The sequence below is a fragment of the Dryobates pubescens genome, chromosome 25 (genome assembly GCF_014839835.1).
Source record: "Dryobates pubescens isolate bDryPub1 chromosome 25, bDryPub1.pri, whole genome shotgun sequence".
Classification (NCBI taxonomy): Eukaryota; Metazoa; Chordata; class Aves; order Piciformes; family Picidae; genus Dryobates; species Dryobates pubescens.
The window spans coordinates 2,264,157-2,282,499 of record NC_071636.1 but is presented as its reverse complement, the minus strand read 5'-3'; the positions used below and the strand labels follow the sequence as shown (position 1 = coordinate 2,282,499).

The 18,343-nt window shown below is 44.1% G+C and overlaps 1 protein-coding gene across 1 annotated transcript in view; it reads right to left on the bottom strand.

Annotated features, from left to right (window-relative positions):
* The window catches only part of MED13L (mediator complex subunit 13L), a 199,766-nt gene that overhangs the window by 34,570 nt on the left and 146,853 nt on the right, over window positions 1-18,343 (bottom strand). The window contains exons 6-14 of the mRNA XM_054173322.1: window positions 16,963-17,157; window positions 16,392-16,583; window positions 11,198-11,360; window positions 10,278-10,382; window positions 6,829-7,557; window positions 5,298-5,520; window positions 3,975-4,080; window positions 3,464-3,588; window positions 1,795-1,894 (exon numbers count right to left, since the gene is read on the bottom strand). Coding sequence (XP_054029297.1) covers window positions 1,795-1,894; window positions 3,464-3,588; window positions 3,975-4,080; window positions 5,298-5,520; window positions 6,829-7,557; window positions 10,278-10,382; window positions 11,198-11,360; window positions 16,392-16,583; window positions 16,963-17,157 — 1,938 coding nt within the window. The remainder of the gene's footprint in view (window positions 1-1,794; window positions 1,895-3,463; window positions 3,589-3,974; window positions 4,081-5,297; window positions 5,521-6,828; window positions 7,558-10,277; window positions 10,383-11,197; window positions 11,361-16,391; window positions 16,584-16,962; window positions 17,158-18,343) is intronic.

The window sequence follows — 18,343 nt, the reverse complement described above, 5'->3', positions numbered from 1 at the left end:
TGCTGCCTCTGGTTTTCAACAGTGTGCTTCAGGAGAACGGGAGACAGGAAAGCTCAAATGCAATGTGGTCAGCAGGGCTTCAGTATGATGTACAAGGCACTGCGGTGCCCTGCAGATACTGCTCTGCCTCCGCAGCTGGTGTCAAGGGGACAGCCACAAGCCAGAGCCCAGGGTATCTATTTAGCTTCCTAGTCTATCATTTTCTCACACTCAGGCTCACACCAGTTAGCAAAATTCTGCAGTGCAGATTCATAAAAGAAGTTTAATTACAAAGAATCCCCCAACCCTACAGCAACAGGCTAACCACCATTCTTCATTTTCATGGGTGTCATGCTTGAAAAAGCTTTGCATATTTTAAAAAGCTATGGATCAACTAAACCTGTCAAAATCCAATCTCTGTATGCTTCAGACTTCTACATTTGAGTAAATCAGCACAGCTTTTATGAGTCCATAAAACTCTGACTCATCTCCTCCAGACTGGTTTTTTCTTCTCCTCAATTTGTTCTCATTACCAGCTGAAGTTAATGAGCAGGCATTAAAGAATGATTTGCAGAGAGATTTGATTTCTGCTTATAGCAGCCACAAAAATCAAACATTCTTCTTCCTCACCACAAGTCATTTGTAACTCAAACTGATTTGTTAGTGTTACACCAAAAATTTTCACCTTGCTCCTCTCTCACACACACCTTTCCCTCTCATCTCAAGATAACACAGAATCAAAGAATCACTCTGGCTGGGAAAGAGCAACCCTTAACCCAGCACCATCAAACCATGTCCCTCAGCAACACATCCCCGTGGCTGTGAAACCCCTCCAGGGATGGGGACTCCAGCACTGCCCTGGGCAGCCTGTTCCAGGCCTTGACAACCCTTTTGGGGAAGAAATTGTTCCTCGCATCCAACCCAAAATTCCCCTGGTGAAACCTGGCTGTTTCCTCTTGGCCTGTTGCTTGCTCCTTAGGAGAAGAGACCAAGCCCCACCTGGCTCCAACCTCCTTTCAAGTGCAGGAAATACAAGGAAGCCCATGTATCTTGGGAGCAAAAGTGATCATTCCCAACAGTTGTTCCACCAGTCCTTACACAAATCTTTGTTGTCCCAGCCTGCATTTCATATATTTTCAGCATATTAGATTTCCCCTGAAAGTCTCCTGCACTCCTACAGCCTTCCTGTACCTGTGTAGTGCCTGCACAAGCATCACTTCTGCCATAACCATCTGTAAAATGTCTGCAATGTGTCTGCAGTTAAACCGTGCTCTTCCATCTTAACCATGTCCTTCCACATCTCAATTAAACCCTGAAGGTGATCTTAGCCTGAATCTGTTGAATGCTGAATGCAATTTTCTTGCAAGACAGGTTGCACCCTAACAGCCAGTTCTTAAGTCACAACTTTCCACTCTTCAAATTCTTTATAATGAAGAATGATTTACACTTAAAGAGGGATACAGTAATGGTGCAAGTGACTAATTGAGATTAAACACACAACTGAGAACACAGAGGACAGCTTCTAAATGAAGATTTGTGACAAACCCTTCCCTCAGTTGCAATCTGAGACAACAGTATCAAAAGAAGAGCGTCTCAAACCTCAGCTGGCACACGACAAACATATGTCTGTGTCACATCCACTGTTCCCATTACAATCTGCTTAGCCTTTGAATGTTGACATCTGGTAATGACAGAACAGGAGCAGCACAATACCTCTTAGTCCTGAAAAAAGTGACTGTGCAAGCCTCCTACAAAAGGCTGCAAGGAGATTTGAACTGTCAAGAAAATGGTCAGCAATCAGCTGGTGCTACTTACTTGGTGGGTAAGGTACTGTTGTTCTACCATCCTTCCCCAGCGGGCGCTCCTCAGAGCCTGCGGCAGGCAGCTTGGACGAGCGAAGAGCTGGCGAGACGGCCTGGAAGCAGAACAGTCACAGCCCATGGTTACACAGAGACACAATGGCAGAATGCACAAGCTGGTCAGAATTCTGAGAACTCCCCAAATGAGATTTCATAAGAAACAAACAAAAAGTGTCATGTTCTACTCTCCCATCCACTCCCCTCAAGGAGTCTGGATTCCTTTTTCCTCTTTTTCATTGCTAAAGCAAAACAAAGTCTCTGCAATATTTGCCTGTTTGGGCCAAGATCACAGTGAGAACACAACACTGAGAGAAAGGAAGGGACTTTTGACAAGGGCTTGCAGTGACAAGATGACAGGGAATGGATTGAAGCTTGAGGAGGGCAGATTTAGACTGGAGATTAGGAAGAAATTCTTTCAAGTGAGGGTGGTGAGACTCTGGCACAGGTTGCCCAGGGAGGCTGTGGATGCCCCCTCCCTAGAGGTGTCCAAGGCCAGGTTGGATGAGGACTTGAGCAATCCTGGTTAGTGGAAGGCGTCCCTGCCCACCACAGCAGGGTTGGACTTGGATGATCTTTAAGGTCCTTTCCAACCCAAACCACTCTATGAATCCATGAATGCCATGAACAGATTGCCACAGGAGACCATCTCAACATGTGCAAGCTTTAAGACAGGAAGAACATTAGGTCTGTCCAGGCCAACTTCACAGCAAAAGAAGATTTTTATTTTGGTGGAATATCCCTCCAGCAGATTCACACATTAACTGCAACCTCCTAAGTGCACTTTGTGTGGAACAAAACAGGGAGAAGTGGTAAATAAATCGGTGCACTTGAAAAGTACTGCCAAGAATCAGACATTCAACTTCTAAACTGTTTATCTGTTATCAGTCAGTTCAGGATCACCTTCTGTATCATTCAGGCTCTATTAGAGTAAGCTGAAACCCAGTAATTGTTCAAATCTTTGCCTCTCCATGTGTCTCATTTTTTCCCTGGGTAACTGATGTAAATCTGCTTTTCTATTTTTATTTCTTAATATTCAGCAACTGTTCCTCTTTGCACTGAAGTAAACTGCTTGCAGGAAGAGAAAGGAACATGCCTCAGAGAATCACTGAAATTCACTAAGGTTAGATTTGTTTTCCTTTGGGCAGCTTCTCAGAGGAGATAAAACCACAAATCCTCAGTTAATGAAAGCAGGATCTTGTCCATAACTCTCAAACACACCCCAAATGCTGACAGATGCCAAGGACACAAACCTAGATGCAAAGCACTTCTAAAGCTTGCTTCACCTGGGAAAGTGCTCTCATCTCCTGGCTGTGACTGAGGCAGCAAGTTAGCTGTACAGAGCTTCTCCTGCTGACTGGAAATTTCAGACAACAGTGTCGATGTCACTGAGGTGATCTCTTAATACACCTGAATTACAGCCAGCAATGATTTCTCTCTCTGATGAATCTCCTGAAAGGAGCCCTCTCCTTACTAGCAGTTCTTCCTAGTCAAAGTCCAAGCCTGCCTACCTGGAAAGTCTCTCTCCTATCTATTAAGGGTAATTGCTCCCCACTAGGATTCCATTCTCCTCCTTCTTTTTGTCCAAGGCTTAAGCCCACAGAACGCTCAGTCCCACAAAGACTTACACCAAGCTCATCTTCATCTGAGTTATCAAAGATATTATCTAGATCATGAAGTGATGGAGCCAGATCTGTCACCTGTGTGAGGCTACCAGAGCCTGCTCGGCCTGCAGCATTGTCTTGCCGGGTATCTGTCAAAGAGAAAGGGAAAAACACAGGAAAATGGGAGCAAAGTCAGGAAACACACAACTGCCTCTTCTCACTTTGATTTCTCCCTCTAAACAGAGGATGAGCAAGGACCACTGAGGTCTCTTTTCTATGATAGAGCCTCAAAATAGCCTTGCAGGCATGGTTTAAGCAAGCACTGAAAAATCAGCTGGGAAAGAATGCAACATGCTGGAAAAAAATGTTCATTAATGATGTTATGATGAAAAGGACAACCACCATCAAGGCTGCTCCATCTCAGGAGCTCTGCATAGGTTTTATGCCACAGTAAAACATCCAGTGACTTTCAGATTTTATTGCACACCTTTGTGTATTTTTGCTTTGCAGAGCAAATTAAAGAGCTTTTACTCACCAGCCTTAGGAGCAGAACTGAAAATGGACATGGCATCTTTTCCTTCAGGGACTGGCGTGGAGTGCCCCGTCGGGGGGATCTCCTTGGTACCAATCCCATCTTCTGACTGGAAAAAAATACCACAACAGTTTTTAATGGACATTCATTTATGCTATGTAAGAACAACTTTCAGCCAAAGTCAGGGCTCTGGACTAAATGCTTCAAGAAATACAAAGAATAAATCTAAGAAAGGAAAAGAACAGCTGCCTGCTGTCTATCTGTGTCTCAGGAAAAACTTGAAGTCACATTGTGTACGACTCACAAAGGGTTCCACAGACACCAGTTAACTTGGACAGCCAGTACAGCCCATTAGCCACCTCACTTTCTCCAGAAAACATCCAGAATGGTGGCTGCCTGCACAGGCGAGGAGCCAGTCATGGAAACAGCTCCACAGTGGGTAAGATACACACAAGTACTCCATGTACAGGGCAGGTGATGACCAAAGAATGGTGACCAAATTGTTGTCTCTCACCTCTCCTACAAAGGCAGGCTGAGACACCTGGGGCTGTTGAGCCTGGAGTAGAGAAAGCTCCAGGGAGACCTCAGAGCAGCCTTCCAGTACCTGAAGGAGACCTACAGGAGAGCTGAGGAGGGACTTTCTACAAGGGCTTGGAATAATAGGATGAGGGGGATTTAGGTTTGACATCAGGAAGAAGTTCTTCACACTGACAACAGTGAAACACCAGAACAAGTTGCTCAAGGATGTTGTTGAGGCCCTGTTCCTGAAGACATTCAAGATCAGACTTGATGTGGCCCTGGGCAGCCTGATCTAGTTGAAGATGTCCCTGGTGACTGCAGTGGTGTTGGACAAGATGACCTTTGAGGGTCCCTTCCTACCCAATGCAATCTGTGAATCTGGAAGAACACCTGGGCTGGAGAGATCTGAGCATTGCAGTGCGGTGATGTGTCAAGGCAGAAAAAGCTCAACAAAGTGTTCCATCTCTGCAAGTGAATATAAGGCTCTAAATATTGCCTTAGCTGACATCTGACACCTGCTGCCAGTGCCAGCCAAGCTGGGTATGCACAAACAGGGAATATTCCCTGCAACAGCAGTGTCTGCATACACAAACAGGTTCAGAGGGATGCCAGCAAACACCAGCTCAAAAATACCAGGGGGAAATGGAAGTTTTTCCTGTGAGGCAGTGCAGGAAAGAAACACATCATCTCTGAGTTTGATCTGTGGAACAGGCTTGTGACTTCTGAGAGCTGTGGAGCAAATACTGTACTACAGCTCAGTAACCCAGTAAGGCTATAAAGGATACAGACTCTGGAGTTAGACATTACCTTGCTCTTCTTCAGAGGATCTTTCTCAGCCCCAAGTTTGCATTTTTTATTGCCAGTGAAGCTATACTTTATATCACCATCTTCAAAGGTATAAGGATCACTAGCATCTCCCAGGCCTTCTCCAGGCTGTTGTAGTAGAGGCAAGGGGTCAAGATAGTTCAGTGTCTGCACTGGTTTCTGCTCCTCCAAGATTTTAAACCGTTTATTAGGTTGTGCTAAGAGCCTGAAAGTCAAAACAAACAAGCAAAGCCATCGTGAAACAAAACCAACACAGCAAGGAAGAAGAGCTGTCACACATCAATACAGGCCATGTCTCACTCCACCCTCCTTGGTCAAGCACAAATACATTTTTTTCCTCTAATAAGGGTTGCATTTGCCTGCATTCAGTGTTGAACATCTTACTGTATAAAGAACTGCTTTGGGACAATGAAGACAAACTAATTCAAGCATCAGACCAGGCTGCCCAGGCAGATGGTGGTCACCATCCCTGGAGGTGTTCAAGAAAAGTGTGGCCACAGCACTGCAGGACATGGTTTAGTGGCCATGGTGGTATTGGGCTGATGGTTGGACTCAATCATCTTAGAGGGCGTTTCCAACCAAACCAATACTATGAGTCTAACACCTTGTCACTATACAAATCAAACACTTTGAAATACACAAAACCTTGTTAGCCTAGCCAGCTCCACTGGAAGTACCAAAATCTGCATTGTCATCACTCACAAGTTCTTCCTCAATTAGTTTTAGCTTTTACATTTTCATTAATTCCTCTCTTTGGTGCATTTTTTTTTCTATGTGTTGTCAGAAAACAAGAGTAATTTTTAGGCTGGCATAGAACTGATTCAAATTCTCATGCTAAAGTTAAAGTTACAAATAAGCAGACAGAGTATCTCTGCCTAAAAGAAAACTCCCAACAATGCAGGTGGTTCATGCTTTCCACTGAGGAAGACACTGCATGTTACTCACAGTGTTCTCAAGTAACTTGGCCAAGAGACTCTCATTTTCTCATTTTTTCTTTTCTGTGTGCAGACCTGAGAGACAGTTTGGGCTTTAAGCTTCACTCCTACAGAGACTGAAGTGAATAGGCAAGCTGCTGTCCATCTGACAGAGCCCACAAGCACGACAGTGCAGCTCTAAACGTACACAACTGGCCAAACCACACTCGAGTGCCTCCATTGTGCCATAAACAGAGCTTCACTCAAACTTCTGTAGCTGGAAGGTTGCATAACTATAGATTTTTCTCTTTTTTAAATGATCAGAAGACTTAAGCTTAATAAACCCCTTACATATGCTCAAATTCCTGTGATACAGGTTACAAAAAGATGCACCTGTTCTTCTAATGGTCCAACAGAAAGCCAGACAGCAAAAACATTACTACAACATCACCTTTCTGCTTCAGTTCCTGAGGTATCCCTAACACACATCACCTTTGATATTAGAAGGAAGCCTTCTTCTCATCTCAGTTTCAACTGAACAGAGAGTTTGGACATGCTTGCAGTGCCAGAACCACCAGCAGTTCAGCCCGTGCTCTTACCTTTTCAGTGCAGTACTGTCCGAGCTTACTTCCATCTTGGCATCGTATCTCTCACAGGGCAGATCCGGTGGCCTGAACTCTAGATTGTCACTTGAAGGGACACTATAGGTCCTCCACATATCCAGTGACTCATTGTTCTGAATTACCCCACAGTACAATGCTGTCTCACTGACCTCTGCCATCAGAGGTAACCTCTGTCCAACCAGGACTGTCCTGTCATCTAAGCTGGGCAGCGGCTGAAGCTCCAGCCCGCTGCCATAGAGTGCTGGGTTTACAGGTACGGCAGGTGGGTCCAGATTCTCTGCTTCCTGACCTCGGGGCTGGGGGCTAAGCGTGGGAGGCAGAGGGGAAGTGGGGGAATGGGGTGAATCCATAGGATTCATATTCATTTGCTTGCTTGGATTCCTAGCAGGTATAGAGAGCGGCTTCTCGTATTTCCTGGAACTGGGGACTTCTAACGAGGGCTCCATTCCTGCTAATCCCAGTTTCTGCCCTGATGTGTCCTGCTCCATGCATAGCTCTTCAGTCACCGAGGGCCGGTGGTGAAATGGCATCAGAGGCCTTTTTTGCAGCTTATCTCCTTTTTCCTGTCTCTCTGTGGTTTTGTGCTTTGAAGAGGCAGGAGGTGGCAATGCTGAGGACGATGACGTTCCCACGCTGAAGCCTGGCTGATTTATCGTTGGGGGACGGCTGGAGCCAGCAGCACAACGCTGTTTGAAAACCTTGTGCCTGAAAGCAGAGCCAGAAACAAGTTACTGGGTGGTTTACACCCTTATCTCAGCTCATGGGAAAGAAACAGCTCAAAAGACAGCACTGAGAAATCTAATCTCCATTCCTGATCTTCTAACAGGTTCTGGAATGGCCACTAGAGCTGGAGCAGGTTGTCCCAGCCTGGCTGCGGCTTTTCCGAGCTACAGAGTGGAAAACAACAGTCTCCAGAAAGAAGCATTCACGGGAAAGATTTAATGTTTGTAAAAGCTTAGTACTGCTCAGATGAAGGTAATACAACAACAACAAAAATCCACACTACTGCTGCTTTTTTTCCCCCTGAAGAAAGATAGCCCTGCAGATAGCTGTGGAGCTACACCGCTGCTCTTGCACACTCCTGAGCAAAAGGGAATTGGTTTAGTTTGGTTCAGGCACAGTACCTGGCAGGATGCTTCCAGGGCAGTTTCCTCCTCCACTGCAGATAAGGAAAAATAACTGCAGCTCTAGTCCAAAACTAATCTAAACCAAAAGAGCAACTACCCACTGCTGAAGAAAGCAGGAACATTTAAAATACTCCAAACAAAAAATGCAAGCACACAAATGTTTAAGCTGGAGGAGGGCAGCTTAAGACTGGAGACTGGGAAGAAATTCATTACAGTGAGAGTGATGACACAGTAGAACTGGTTGCCCAGAGAGGTCGATGATGTCCCCTTCCTAGAGGTGTTCAAGGCCAGGTTGGACGAGGCCTTGAGCAACCTGGTCTAGTGGAAGGTGTCCCTGCCCATGGCAAGGGGTTGGAACTTTAAGGACCCTTCCAACCCAAAGCATTCTATGAATCTGTAAAACTGCCTTCATATTTTAACGTGGCTTTTCCCAATTGGTATCCAGCATCTCTGAGCCTGGAAAGCACAGGACTGAAATTCAGTATTTCAGTAATTTTATCATGTAGCTGATGGTTGCCCCAAGGATGTTGCAACAGGGACATCTAACTGGCCACATTCTTCTTGCCCTTTTCTGTCGTTTGGGGTTTCAATATTTATCTGTTGGTTTGGGTTTTTCTATGCTAAGCAGCAACTGAAAGATGTATTGTGCTTAATACTTACACCTGCTTAAAGTTAAATATGCTGCAAAATAAATCACTCCTTCCCTACTTTTCTTCATAACCAATGACATCTAGGACAGCAATAAAACATTTCCAAACATGTAATGTTTACCTCACAAAGACAAACTACATTATCTAAGGAAAGTGGACTGCTGGAGTGAGGAAAACCAATCTGCTTTTACAACTTAGTTAGGAAAACACCCAAATTTTATAGCACACAGCAGCTGTCAAAAGGTACAAATACAACTTCTTGTATTTGCTGCCTCTTTTTCCTGTAACCATCCATGTTGTGTGGTGCTGCCCTGGCTTCCTTTGTGGGCTTTGCTGTTATCAGGATGTCGCAAATTCCCTGCTGCAGCAGATGGTCTGTAGCTGCAGTCACCCAGAATGTGGAGCTAATGCCCTAGTAACTGAAGATTTGCCTTGAGCATGTTCTTGTAACATTTTATTGACTTAATTCTTCCTCATTCACTCTATTTTAACTGACCTCAGAAAACCATTTCAGACATTCAGTTCTCCAACACACAGAGCTGGGTCCAGAGAAGACTGAATTTGGTGCTGAATACCAGACAAGACTCTGTATTTAAGATCTTATCTTGACGTTTCTACAATACCCACAATGGGCACAGCAATGAATAGACCAACATCTGTGTGACAGCAGCTGTCCAGTTTTTTCAGCACAGAGGAAATTTTCATTGCTGTTTGGTGTCACCCTCACTTTAAGGAACATGGTTTAACTTCCCAGTTGCTGTGCTTGCTAACTCCAGCGTGACGTAATTATCACTGGAGGTATTAAGAGACAGTGTGAAATTGCAAATGCAGCTGAACCCATCCATAGAATCAGGTTTCCATTGCACACTATTGATTCCTCATGCTTTCCAGGTGAAGCTGGACCTGCTTTCCACAGGAAACACCTGGAACCCTGACAATACATTCATCTGTTCTGCACTCCTGAGCATACACAAGCAACAAATTAATCAGAGGAGAAGAGCAAAGCTGCAGAAGAGCAGCACCTTCACTTCACACACTGCTGTTTTGACAAAGACCCTTACCACAGTGAGGGAGTGATGAGACAGCAAAACCAACTCCCAAGCCCCTAAGGGGTTAAGCATAGCACAGTGAGTGTTTCTGTTTGATCATACCAATGAGGTTTACAGTTACGAATACTTGAGGAACAACTTCTTTAGGTCACAAAAACATCTTTACCAATCTTATAAGGAGATAGTGGCCTTAGGAATTAGAAATGTCCCAGGACTATTTCACTGTTTCACCAGTGCTTTTTCTAGCCCTGCAATCTCTCTCTGATAATTCAAAGAAGGGTGGTGCTGGTTTGCTTTGCCCAATTGAGAAGTAGCAGAACTTTAAGCATTCAAAGCTCACATCTCTGAAAAGCCCAAAGGATGATTTCATTAGCAGTGAGAGCCACTGAAGTGCTTCCAGCCCCCCATTCTCTAGCCTGGGATCCTTCTTCCACTCAGTATGCCAGGTATTAATCACCTGAACACGAGCGATGATCACAGTTTTGATACTACTTTCCTCTTCTCTCAGCTAAAACACAACTCCCTTCTCTAAGTGAATTCTGTCTGAATTAAAGAAGGCTCTTTCAATGTGAGAAGCTCGCATTCTCTTCAAAGCTCACCTGGAACAAGAACAACTGACTCTTTGGACTGGATCCACAAAATCCCAAGAAACTGTGTTGTTAGGAACTTCCTCTTCCAAATTTGCAGTTGTAATTTGATTCCTCCTGAGGAAGAGAGATTTATTTTAGTAGCTCTCACCTTCTGTAGAACAAAATCTTTAAAATGCACATGCATAAATTCACATGTTCCCATCAAATCAATCCCTTCTACTGCAGCTTTGAACTAGAACTCTGTATCTAACAGCAGTTCCCTCTACCTCTCCTTAAAACTTAACAGTTTGATTTATGTGGGAGGATGGTACCAGCTCTACCTCTGACAGCTGTCTGGAGGTTGAGCAGAAGCAGCAAGGGGCACGCAATTTAAACTAAATCTGGAAAGCCTTCTGACATAACCAGGAAGGAAATTGCATGGAACTAGTGAAACCCAAAGATTTCAGGGCACTCCATGCCATGAATACATTTTAACTCTCAGGAATAAAGGCCTATGGTGGTAACAACAGGAACTTACCAAATCCTTGTTGATTGGCATTTTAGTCCTACCCATGTAATGCTTTACACACACTACCCTTGGTGTTCTAAATACCAACTAGATACTATAGGTTCTTCAGTCTAGTAACTATAACTGCCACTAGAAACCACAATCAATACATCTGAAACCATCTAGCTGAAGGCACGCATTACAGATTTGTAGCCTCAAAGCCTGTCACAATTAAGACACACAACTGTGAATAGATTGTTAAGTGTTAGGAGTTTTCAGCTGAACACGGTAACAAATTTCCTTCGACGCTGCTGTTCTGCATCATTAGCTTTGATTAGCGGCAGAAGAACTCTGTGAGGAATAACATAACCTAAGGCAGAAGCATTACAACTTATACATTATGTGTTCTTAACAAACAAAACCATCAGGACTGCTGACTTACTTGGACTGTGACCTGTTGAGAATGCATTCCTTCCAGACACGGTGAACCATATGGTTGTGAAATTTTGGAGCAATCTTGCCCGATTTCTTTGGACTGTGCACACTGACTGTCCCCTCCTGCACAGCTGAATGGCTGACACTGCTCTGAGAGCATCCACTTTCTCCTGCAGTGTAAAGCAAACATTAATGCTAGAGATGTTCTTAACATTCATGGGTTTTTCCTGACCAGGCTTTCCCTTTTAGAAGGCTGCTGACTACACAGATGCTCACACTCCCTAGAAAAGGCTTCAAGCATCATTACAGAAGACTGGCTAAGCTGCATGTTAAAGCAACACTGGCCCTTGGGCTACCCAAGATGGCACTAGGTTATACAGGTCCATGTGCAGTGCAGCTGTGTGAGTACTGCACCTCACCTGAGATAATGAAATGGAGGCAGCCTGGAAAGACCCCCTGTGGCCTTGAACTGAATCACTTAGTGCAGAGAGGGGTTGTTCACAGTTACCCTGAGTGTTCAGCTTGAATGCATCCTGCCTTTGGTGACTTGCTTTAAAGACTAGGCTCATTATAATATGGATGGTTCTAAAAGTGTCAGTTAAGAAAAGCACTAATTTATGTAGACTGTTTCAGAGCAAGAATCAGTTCCTTTGACTCAAAACCTCACTGAAAAACTGGAATTGATTAGTGTGATGCTATTTCTTGACAAGCTGCTTGAATTGAAATAGCAGAATCTAAAGCTGCTTTGGTAAAACCTAGCAGTCAAGGTGTATAGCACCACAGACACTGTTCAGCAGCTGATCATTAGTGCCTACTATTAACAGCAGGTGAGGTTCTCAGCAATACTGGAAGTTATCAAAGAGATAACAAATGAAGCTGTTACTTCAATAGATCCTGCACTTCATTCCTTTCCATCTGTGATGCAGAGACTTCACCAGCTATTGTATAAGCAGCTGTTCCCTTTGCTCCTAGGAAACCTGTTTTTGTTTCAGATGAGCTGTAGTGGAGCAGAGCCATCTGTACAAACTCAACAGCAGAGGGAGCGTCAGGCTCGCCTGGCCCGGCTGCCGAGCACCGCTGCTCCTGCTCTGGGTGAACAGCAAGCGAGGACATGCTGCATTTTAACAAGGTCACAGCAGTGTTCAGAACACTTCATCCTCCTGCCTGACGCAATGGAGGAAGCCTTAAGAATGAAGAGCTGAAAGGAGTCCCTGCTATACATCACTGCATCTAACGAGGTAATTCTGCCGATACCTGTAAGGGGACTTCCAAAGCACAACTTCTAAAATCATGCACAAGCTGCCTAACCTTCTGTCTTCTTTGATCCTCTATGCCTATAGGGTTTTTTATCCAGTTAGATTTTCCCTCATTCACTTCTTGTAAGAAAATTCTAGTTTAAAACCCTCATTACTCTCTACGGCTCCCTGAAAGAATGTTGCACGGAGGTGGGGTTGGTCTCTTCTCCCTAGTCTCAGGTGATAGAACGAGAGGAAATGGTCTGAAATTGTGCCAGGGGAGGGTTAGGTTGGAGATGAGGAAAGATTTCTTTGCTGCCAGAGTGATTGGGATTGGGACAGGCTGTCCAGGAAGGTGGTGGAGTCCCCATCCCTGGAGGTGTTCAAAAAATGTGTGGCCATGGCACCTGGGACATGGTTTAACTGCCATGGTGGTGTTGATGGTTGGACTCTGATCTTGAAGGTCACTTCAAACTGAAAGAATTCTATGATTCTAAGCAGTCAAAGGCATATACCCCCAGACAAACTGAGGCTTGGGGCTCTAGCAATTTATTTCACTGGCTTTGAAATGTTCTACAACATCGTGAACTTGACAAATGATCACAAAAACAAGTCAGAAGTTCAGAACCAGCCAATCTGTCCTCCTCTGGGGGGGTGGGCATGAAGGAATGTGTGTGCATAAACAAACATGATGCACACACACATGGACTGCATACATTGCAGGGCAGTCACAACTGCCAGGGAAAAAAATAATACAATGATGGAAAGGGAAATAAGAGGCTAAGCAAGAAGCTACCAGAGCTTTCCAGTCCCATTTGAGAGCATTAATGATTGTTTTCCCACACTCTAACATTTTCATACTATACAGTATTATATGGCACAACATGGAAAGGAACCTTCCAACAGGCAAACCCATCTTGTCTTCATACCCTGACACTAATTTTTATCCATGAAAATCCCTAACAAAGTAGTGGATGAGACAAATAACAATGTCAAAGGATGGCATAAATACTGGAGGACACAACTAGCCACCACCAGAGTACAATCCCTCTGGTGCAGTCTGGTTCCACATAGATGAAAGCCATTCCCTAGCTTCAGTAGCAATACTGTTAGGAGACCTGAAGAGATCATCAAGTCCAATCCCTGCTTCAAAGCTTGATCAACATATTTGACTAACCTGCTCCTTAAAAACAAACACCACCCCCCAACAAAACCCTGTAGCTCCCCAGCACTTTCCATTCTGTACTTCAGCACCCTTCCTCAGAGGAAGTTTTTCCTCATGTTTAACCTAGTTTTGCTTTGCTCCAGTTTGGGTTCATTACATACTGGTTGCACAGAAGAGGATTCCAGTTCTCCTTTCATGTCTCCAAAGGCTGTTACACTGTCTCTCCTTCAGACTTCTCTTCTCTAGACTAAACGGCCTCAATTCTTTCCTTCTCCTGTAGGTCCTGCTTGCAAAATCCAGACTCATTCTCACTGCACTTCTCTGGACTCCCTCCTGTCTGTCCACACTTTGCAGTGCTCCAAACTGGACACAGTACTGCCATCACATCTTCACTAGTAGTAGTGGGCAGAACTGTAGTTAAGTGCTTCAGACTAATCCAGTTTAAGTATGCCATTTAGTGCTTCTGAGCTGCATGTCATGTTTCTTCTGATCCATTTCTCCAGCTTCCCAAGGCCTTTTAAAATGGGATAGGATAAAGGAATCCTTTCATTGCTCCCTGCAGAGGCACCCCTGCTGACACAATTCCATCTTGCCCTCGAACAATAGCAAAGATCAAACAAAAACTGTCCCTGCCAGATTGGACAGTGGGAATACTTTTGAGATATTAACAGTTTATAAATACTCTAAAATAGAATCCCCTTGTGATACTGTCCAAGTTTAACAGGGATCTGAGAAACTAAAAACCACAATGGTGCATTGAAACATGCCTCAATACTTCAGCTGACTGCTGTTTAGCAGTTGATGGTCTTGCTTCTGCTAATCACTAACCAGCTTTTTATGCTTATTGTAACTACCACTTGCCCTGAAAAACAATTCAAAGTGAATTTAAACCTCACATTCTATATTATCAGCAGTGAATACTGAAGACCTCTGACTGTCTTCACATAAAGACACTGCTGATGGACCAGGGAATGCAGACACATACTTCCATGGCAACAAAACCAGTGGTGATCCTGCTGGTGTGGCAGAACTATGTAATAAAGACTAAACTAGCTCAGTAGCTCCTTAGACCTCAGTGAGGGTGTAACAGGGATTCTTTACCCCCATCTGGCTGCTAAGTCACAGAGACATGTAGGAACTTCATGTCTTGGACACTTCTTCTGGACTGTGACATTTGATGAACACTAATCAAGAAGTTGAGAAGAAGTACAAGTTCAAGCAGCAGAAGGCTGCCATGTGGTGAGTGGACTTAATGATTTTCTAACTTTGCTGTTAGGATGCTCAAGCCCTGGAGCAGGCTGCCCAGAGAGGTTGTGGAGTCTCCCTCTCTGGAAAGACTCCAAACCCTAGACTTTGCAATCCTGGGCAAGCTGCTGTGGGTGTCCCTGCTTTAGCAGAAGGGTTGGAGTGGACGATCTCCAGAGGTCCTTTCCAACCCCCACCATGCTGAGATTCTGGTATTTTGCTAATGTGACTCAAATTAGAGAATCCTCTGTGAACTGACACTAAAAATCCAAGTAAGTCATTTGCAAAGCATAAAACATGCCAGGACTTGTGAAATTATTATTAACAGAAGTTACAAGGAGAGGCTGAGAAAGCTGGGGGAGGAACCTTATCAGTGTGTACAAACACTTGACAGGGTGAATAGAGAGGATATAACCAGTGACAGCCAGTGAAACAATGCCAGGAGACAGGCATCAATTGAAACAGGAAATTCCATTTTACTGGTTAGAAAGAACTTTTTACTGGGAAGATGGTCAGCCACTGGAACAGGCTGCCCAGAGAGGCTGTGGATTCTCTGCTCTGGGAAATATCCAACCACCATACTGGACAATGTCCTGAGCAACCTGCTCTGCCAGATCCTGCTTCAGGCAGGAGTCGCCAGAGGACCCTTCCAACCTCAGCTATCTGCTAACCTTTTATTACCTGGCATGTCTGTAAAAAGTGATTGCAGAAGACAATCCACAGAGCAAAAATACAGGCAATGAGTTGTAAACATGCCTTCAAAACATTTTTGAGGGGGAAAACCAAATTTTTCTTTTTCTAGATCATATTTTTAATTAAAACCCTATTCTCTTAGAAGCTTGCACTGGAACAGACATTTGACTGCTCAGCTTGTAACAGCATAACCACCCTGACAGCAGCTCATCATAAGGTCTTGTCTGTACTCCAGGTGATGGCAGGTGATAGATTTTAGTTCCTGAGGAGCAGCAGGATATACTTATTCACTTCAACAAGTCAAAATGTTAGGGATGCAGTACCCCACAGGCCAACCACTTGGGTGGCTTCTGAGATCAGAAATAACTATGCATCCAAACTCTCAAAAGGGACACACTCCATCCAGCCCAAACATGCAATGAACCTGCAGCACTGCATCTGCCAACTGCATATGATGCAAGCCTCTGTCAGACCTCAGTTGGGAAGCCCAGCTCCTGCCTACCATTTCCAGAGGCTTATGCATTTCCCCTGAATGGTCCTTGATTAAAACTTGACTATGTTGGGCAAAAAGAGTATTTGCAACTTTTTATTACATCTCCATGCATTCCCTGTTAAGTGCTGTGTTTCCTGCATCTTCCCTGCACTCTGCACAGCTACAGAAAAGGAAGCTTAACTGAATTCATCAAGTTTTGTTTAAAGCTGTGTCTTTTTCAGAAGTGTTTAAAGCATTGGCTTTGGTTTGCCACTGACCTACAGCAAAAACTTTCAGTCTGTTGCCTGTCTTGAATCTGTGACTGTTCACATACTTCTCACTTATGAGCCAGTCAGAAATGAAAGACCAACTCCAGCCTCCTATTACTTACCCATAAGAGCCTGCTCTGGAGAAGTGGGTGGAGTGAGTGGCATCCCACAGGTACTAGCAGGATCTTTCACACTTCCAAGCCCCTGCTGTCCCACATTTATATGGCCTCCGGTACTGGCAGCGTTCTGTGACATGGGGATGTCACTCTGGGAGATGAGAACAAAGGCTGAAGGATACACCATCCTTACACCACCTGCCAAGCAAGGGGAAGACAAAAGTCCTGAATATACCTGATAATATTCAGCAGCCCTAGCTACTGAAACTTGTTTTCAATGTCAGTTAGACAAAACTTATCCCAAATAGAAAGAGCTGAGGAATTTCATCTGAATGTATACCTAACCCTCTGCAAGCATTACAGAGCCGGAACAAGTGGCTTGCCACTGTGAATAATAGCATGTGGGATACAGGGAGTACAGAAGCTTGAGGCAAGATAACAAGTCAGATGTTCCAGTGTCAAGAGAGCTCCAGCAGAAGCTAGGAAAATTATAATGGCTGTTTCTGATTAATTAGATTTTTTTTTTTTAAAACCACAGAGAGGAAAATGATCCTTCAGGCAGAATACCGAAACTCACCAACAATGACTTCAACTGCCACAGGGAAATCGTTGTCATATCCCAGCTCTTCTTCCTCTTTGATGCCTTCTTTTTTCTTCAGCACCATAGGGTAGAAATACTGCCATTCCTCCATCAGTTTGCGAGTTGCTGGGTCTGACATCTTGTATGACTGGCCCGTGAGGGTACCATTCAAACCATAAGGGCTCACCAAAACTGCAAAGGAAGGAAAGCACAGGCCCTAAAGGTTGTATGCCTCAGCCACATGTCTGCCAGCCTCTAGCTTCAGTCACTGTTCCATCCACAGGCTGACTTCAGGTTCTGCCTTCGGGGGAGAGCAACTGCAACAATCAGGTAGGGCTGTGAATTTGAAGCTGCCTTAGGCTGCACTGCCTTCCTATCCAGCCAGCCTCACTGAGTTAAAAATGGACCTTTTTGCAGTTCAGTTTAATGGTTTCCACAACGAACTAATTTAAGTGTGGTGAAACACCACTTGCTCTGGCAAAGGGATGACCATACATGGAAGCAGTAGAAGACAGACGGTCAACAACCGAGTTTTTACCAGGAGCACGCAGCACTCAAGACTTCTCAGCATTAAAAACTACAGAGAGAACAATGCATGAAGCAGAGTGCAGGCATGACAAATAAGGGCATCTACGTGCTCAGCAACAGGTATTTCCATTCAGACTCGATTTTGCCTTTGGTCATATTTGATTGGAGAGTGTAATGAATTTAGCTCACTGCAGTAACACCTCCTAAGACTTCAGTGAAGTGACTGAACCTCTGTCATAACTTTACATCTAGAAGCAAAATGTTTTTCAATAAAGCTTCTATCAATTAATGTCTTCTATAAGTGAACACTAATTTTACAAAGATTTCTTGCTATAATTGCTTTGAAGTTATAATTTCAGACTGCAGTAAGACAGTGCAAGTCAATGACTCAAACATCATTATGTTTGTTTGATGTAGAGCATTGCACCACAATTGCATCATGAATTTAATAAGCCATTAACATAACTCTGTAAAACCTTAATTTCTTACACTGGCAAACAAACACTCACAAGTACTTCAAGTTTTTTCATTGTTTCTGATACATTTTCACACCTCCTCTGCTTTTTTTTGGGTATAAAAAACCTCATGCAAAAGCTGAGAGTGTAAGAATGAAAAGCACTCCTGCACTAGATCAGCTCAGTATTTGCATTCATGTAGCACCACGGGCTAGCCAGCTGACCTAGACACCATGTATGAAAACCAAACCAGTGCACTCACTTCCATGAGTAAGTCTTTTAAACAAACAAACAAACAAACAAGATTAAATTGTTTACTATATGTGTACACCTTTAAAAGCAATGCTATGAATAGAATCCCCTGGAGAACTCGTATCCCACTCAGCTGGCTACAG